Genomic DNA, 6,391 nt, shown 5'->3' on the forward strand with positions numbered 1-6,391 from the left:
GAATGCCACATCTGAATATTAAATAAGAAATTTTAATATATAAATTTTAATGTAGAGTATAATTGAAAGTTTAAAAAAAAGAAGGATATATGTAAAAAAAAAAATCAAATTTGTTACTTAAATCAACTGATTTTTTTTTTTGTTAAATCTAAAGTTCCCAATTTTTCTTTCAAATTCAAATTAAAACAAAATTAAATATATAATTAATAGATTGATTCGAGTTAGATCATTCTAGACATGAGATATAAATCAACTAAATTAAATTGAGTTATTGATTTGATGAGATCAATTTAATTTTACCCTTAAATATAATAGAGACTAAACTCAATATTTTAAAAATCAAATGAGAAATCAAATTAACAAGATCGCTACTTCACAATTCAATTAGTTTAATATTTGAATCAACACAATTCAATTGGTTTAATAGTTGAATCAAATGACTAATAATTAAAAAAAAGAAAAGAAATAAACAAAATTGGTTGAACCAATTGTGTTAACACATTTCATCTCGATTTATTAATAATTTAATTTATTTTTACTATTAATTAAAAATAAAAATAAATCAAATAAAATTTCGGTTCAATTGATTCAACCGATTGATTCATCAATCATATTTTTTATTAGATTTCATCTGATTTTAAAGCATTGGAACTTAGCCAGATTGATGATGAGGTGGGGTGTCCAACTTTAAAAAGGAAAAGAGAAAACTCGTTGGCAATTATTGAAGAAGGTCATAAGAATAGTATATACAGAAAGAGATAAGATAATGTTGGAAACACATAGGTTGTGACTTTGTGACTTGTCTTTTTCTTATTGCCATAAAACCAGCCTTGCCTAAGCATATTGGAATTGCTTTCATATATTCACTTTTTTAGCAGCATGTTATTAAATACAGTATAAACAATATTTATCTCTTACACAAAATAGCACAAGTGAGACCCAATATTATAGTAAAAAATTACTTTCTATTTTTTATGAAAGTCGCAGAATTCCCACTAAATCATATATTTAAAAGTCTGCCAAAGATAATAATACGTAATCAATATATTTAATGTTAAATATATTTTTCAAATTCAATCTCTCAAAAAAATTTATTAAATTTTAATCCTTAATTTTTTTTTAAAACTATCTTGATCGATAAAAAATATCAATTTATATTTTTAAATAGAAACAAAATAAATTTTTTGAACCACTAAACTTCAAAGCTCATAATAAATTTTATAAACACTATAAATACATTTAGCTCTTCAACTAATTGATTAGCATAACTTACTATGAATGATCAATCGACACTAATAATTTTTAATTAGGATATTGTCACTTCTATTTTCTATATATCAGAAAAAATAGACAAAATGATTTGTCTTGTCCTATTTGGAAGAATCATATTAGGCAGTGAGTAAAGATAACTAAGTATTCTACTATTAAAATTGAAAACATAGAAGAGTATTAATTTTGAAGGATGAAAGAATTAGCCATATGGTATACATAATAAAATAATGTGAGTTTGGTGTCCAACCAAGGGAAACTTGTTCCCATCTCCCATGGTAATTGCAAATTGGTGTGATTTCGGAAGCAGGCATGCGATGATAGTGACTTCGTGGGACCAAAAACTATCTTGGTAAGCAAAAAACCAAAGATAATGATAACTTTTTATATTCATTTTTGTTTTATGTTTTGGTATCCGAAAGAACGCCAAAGATAAATAAATAAATAAAAAATGACAGGAAAAAAAAACCAATAGTTTATATAAGTTTAAATATTTTGTGCTAACTTGTGCGAATTAGATTCAAACTAATTCAACCCGATATTAAAGTTTTATTAGAATATCTCATTTTTTTAGTTTCCTACTGTTGGATAAATTTGTTATCTTCTAAAACTTTATTTTTCTCTCATTTGTAATAATTATTTTGAAAAACAAAATTATTAATACTTAATTTTTGGTCAAATTATAACTTTTATCTCTTCTATTTTTTCTTCATAACTAAATGAATTTTTTTTTATAAAAATTTTAACTTAAATAATAAATATCAATATTATTAGATTAAATATTTTGTTACGGATTCAAACATCAAATCTTACGATTATATGTGAGTTTATAGATAAAAAAAAATTGATATATATCACTTTTACTTTTTCTCCACTCAAACCTTTCTATTATTTATGTTTTTTAAAAATTATTTTAATTGTCTTTCTCAAATAACTTTTTTATCCAAAGAATTCATTATGATGCAATCAAATCAAACTTGTAACTTAAGAGAAATATTTTTTGTGAAAGAAAAAAATAAACTTGTAATTTAGAGCAATACTTTTAAATATTACAATTATTTTTTTAAAGTCTTTTCAATATTACAATAAAAATGATCTGCTCCTAAAAAATCAAAGTAAACATCAAAAAGTTAGTTTAGTGAAAAAAATAGGTTGTCGATTTGCTGTTGCATATTCTAACTTCCTTAGATCTTTTAAAACAGGAATATGTAAATTCATTAGTTAGTACTATCAAACATTTCAAAATAAAAAATTTCATGGAATAGTTTCGTTCGTTTTTAAATTCTTTATGAGTATAAAAAAATTGTAAGTATATGACAAAAAGTTATATATAATAAAAGGTAAATTATAATATAGATCACATCCACTACAAATTAATATTTGAAACTATAAAGATTGCGTACTCTTTCTTTTAAAAATCATATCAATTGTTATTTTTATTTTTATAATTGAAATAATAATTTAATTAATATTAATTCAATAAAATATTATATTGAATCAACATCAATTAAATTATTATCTTATTTATAAAAATTAAGAGGAAAATAATTTATAACTTTTGAAAAACAGTAAAATATCGTTGAAATTCCTCAAAATAATTAGGTTTAATTAAAATTTTGGTTTCTCTATTATTATCAATTCACGGAATAGATCCTCTTATTTTAAAAGTCGACAGTTTTTATCTTTCTCATATTTTTTAATTAAAAAAATGATGATTTAACATATTTTAAACGACATAACATACAATTCTATGATATAGAATCATCTAGATGCATTAATTATTCATATATCATTAATTAAATTAAAAATATAAATAAAAAAATCGTAGTTGAAATTTAAAATTTAACGGTGTTTTATTTCAATTTCATAGATGTTAATAATTATAAATCACCGTTTCATATGTTATTTTATTTAAAGCATTTCACGTTATTATTTTTTAATAAAAAATAAAAAAATCAATTTTTAGAATAAGAAAATCAATTTTCGTAAATAAGAAGACTAACTATCCTAAAACTCATTTATGAAAAGTATATTAAAAAAAAAAAAAACCAAAACTTTCTCACGATAAGATCAAGAGAGTACTTGTTGGATTTTCATACTTATCCATCAAAGTAGGACCCACGGCCACAACTTTGAAGAAGACAAGACCACCACCTTAACCACTTTTGTTCACTTTGTGGTAGGTGTTACGTAATTAAATTTATTATAAGTATCCCAATGACCCTTCCATTTTAAAAATCTTTAAATAAATTAATTAATAGCCAAGTAAAAAAGTTAATACTAGTTTGTAAGATTTGGTGTAGAATCAAAAAAACAAAAAGATGTTGGCAATTTTCCACAAAGCTTTTGCTCATCCACCTGAAGAGCTTAATAGTCCTGCATCTTACAAAGGTTCTAAGAAACCTAAGCTTCCTGAAGAAACTCTTAGAGATTTCCTCTCTCATCATCCTCAAAATACTTCTTATATGAGTTTTGGTCAAGCTGCTGTTCTTGCTTATGTTAGACCTGATAACCCTTTTTCTGTTCATCAAAGGTTATGCTTAATTAATGTTTTTGTCACACTTTATTTATTTTTCATTGGAGAAAATAAGAGTTAACAAGCTAGAGATGTGATTTTGCAGGTTGTTCTGTGGGCTTGATGACATATATTGTTTATTTTTGGGGAGTTTGAACAATTTGTCATTACTGATAAAGCAATATGGTTTATCAAAGGGTACTAATGAAGCCATGTTTGTGATTGAAGCATATAAGACACTTCGTGATCGTGGTCCATACCCAGCAGATCAAGTTGTTAAGGATCTTGATGGTAGTTTTGCCTTTGTTGTCTATGATAGCAAAATTGGTACTGTCTTTGCTGCACTGGTATGTATATTTTAAACTAGATCAACTTTATTAAAATCTTGCTAATTGCTTAATTAATTAATTAATTAATTAATTAATTAATCATGTTTGTTTTTTGTTTTTTTGAAGGGTTCTGATGGTGGAGTGAAGTTGTATTGGGGTATTGCAGCTGATGGATCTGTGGTGATCTCTGATGATCTTGAAGTTATAAAAGAGGGTTGTGCCAAATCCTTTGCTCCTTTTCCAGCAGGTACTTTTTTTCTTTTTCAACAGTAATCTTAATAACCCTTTTATCTATGAAAATAAAATAAAAAAAAATTCAAATTAGTGAAATTACATTAATTTATAAGCACTTTTAGTACTTTTCACTTATGACAAAAAAATTTGTGATGCATTTAATGTGTCCATTGTTCTTGAATTTTTTTTTTGTTTTATATAGTTGTGTTTACTTTTGATTTAAATTTATATTTTGAGACAATTATTGTTCCTAATAATGTTGGATGCAGGGTGTATGTTTCATAGTGAAGGAGGTTTAGTGAGCTTTGAGCATCCAATGAACAAGTTGAAGGCAATGCCAAGGATAGACAGTGAAGGAATCATGTGTGGGGCCAACTTCAAGGTTGATAAGTTCTCTAGAGTCAACAGTATTCCTAGAGTTGGTAGTCAATCCAATTGGATGGAATGGGACCAACACTAGCTTAAATTGTAAATTCAAAATAAAAAACTTTATGGTTCATGTAAAATAAAAATCTCATCAATATGCTCCTTTCCTAGTCTTACCCTCCACCTCCTTGCCTCACCCTTCTAAGTTTGTCTTGTTTATGCTTTCTTTGTGTAGTTTTTTTTCCTGTTTCCTTATGAGCAACATGGTATATATTGAAGTGTTTTTGCCTACATAGTGTTATGTTTAATTATTGACCATTTACTAATGTTATGTCATCTAGCATACTTCAATAAAATATATAAATAGTTTATTTTCGATGGAATATTAAGATAGAAAGTCAAAATGGATTGAGAGTGTAAAATTCATATAACAATATATATTAATTAAGTTTTAATTTTACTTTAAAAAAAATTAAATTTTAATTATTGTCAAAAAATTTAATTCATAACATAAACGTAATACATACATATTTTCTCTTATTTTAGTTTGTATGATCATTATAAAGTGGTATAATGATTGCTTGAAATGTTGCTAATTAATAAGTTTAGTAATGCATGTTACAAAATTTATGATGCTATATTTTAAAGAATATGTGATTTGTTATATTAGTTTTTGATGTTAGTCGAGTGATCCATTAATAACTCTTAAATTTTGATTCTTTTTTTTACGTCAAATGAAAAATGAACTTTGTTCCTTAATTGTGGGTTTTTTAATTTGTTAAGTACGAAGTTAATTCTTTTGTGAGTTACCTAAATTAAAAATGCATAACTAAAATAAGAAGAAAGATAAAGGTGTGAAAATAGACTTTGATTGATTGAGTGAATAAAATGAAAAGTACTTGAGGTATTTATAGGAAAACAATGCATCGTGACCAACAACATCTATCCTAACCCTGCCTCAATGCATATATGTTTTCTTCCTACTATTGGATGTATCTACGTGATGTCCCATGACGGTATGTAATCTTCTATTTTGGTGGCAACTTTGCTTGTTATCCCCGTGTGCTCTTTTGGTTCACGTCGTCCATATGCAAATATAGTAGTTTGTGGTTAGTGGCGCTATAGATTTGGAACACAAGTTTTAATATTGAATTGTCAATTTCAATATGTTAAAACAATATGATTTTTGTAAACTTCCGTAGAATTGAGAAAGTGAAACGTACCGTTTCATTTAAATCATAAATCCATAGGAAGGATATACATTCTCTAAGCAAATTTTCTCATATTTTCACAAGTTATTCGATATAATTTTTTAGTTACGGTTTGTGCTATAAGGAACGCGAATGATATCTATTTCTTGAAAGTTGTTTATTGAGACTATTTGAGATAAATACACAACTCTAATGCTAATAATGAATCTCTAGAAGAAAAAAAAAATATAGTTTTTGCTTAAAAATCTTATTATGTGTTTAGAGTAGATTTAAATAATTTTTTATAGTTTCCTAGAGTTAGCTAAACTAAACTTTAGAATAATATTTCTAAAGTCTTGAGAAATATTTTTGTAATTCAGATTTGTCAGATTTGTAGACGAGAAACATAGTCACATGTTTTTATTTTGTTATAATTATTATATTACCCAATTTCTATGTTAAAGTATTAATGTAAAAATTTAGGGAAA

The 6,391-nt window shown here is 25.3% G+C and overlaps 1 protein-coding gene across 1 annotated transcript; it reads left to right on the forward strand.

The window, feature by feature from the left end:
- The first annotated feature begins 3,364 nt into the window (after window positions 1–3,364).
- On the forward strand, window positions 3,365–5,004 carry LOC101508802 (stem-specific protein TSJT1). Its single transcript, XM_004487629.3, has 4 exons — window positions 3,365–3,802; window positions 3,891–4,131; window positions 4,240–4,360; window positions 4,617–5,004. Exons 1-4 carry the CDS (start codon window positions 3,591–3,593, stop codon window positions 4,805–4,807), a joined length of 765 nt encoding a protein of 254 aa, XP_004487686.1. The 5' UTR covers window positions 3,365–3,590; the 3' UTR covers window positions 4,808–5,004.
- The last annotated feature ends 1,387 nt before the right edge of the window (window positions 5,005–6,391 follow it).

Source organism: Cicer arietinum, chromosome 1 (genome assembly GCF_000331145.2).
Source record: "Cicer arietinum cultivar CDC Frontier isolate Library 1 chromosome 1, Cicar.CDCFrontier_v2.0, whole genome shotgun sequence".
Taxonomy (NCBI): domain Eukaryota; kingdom Viridiplantae; phylum Streptophyta; class Magnoliopsida; order Fabales; family Fabaceae; genus Cicer; species Cicer arietinum.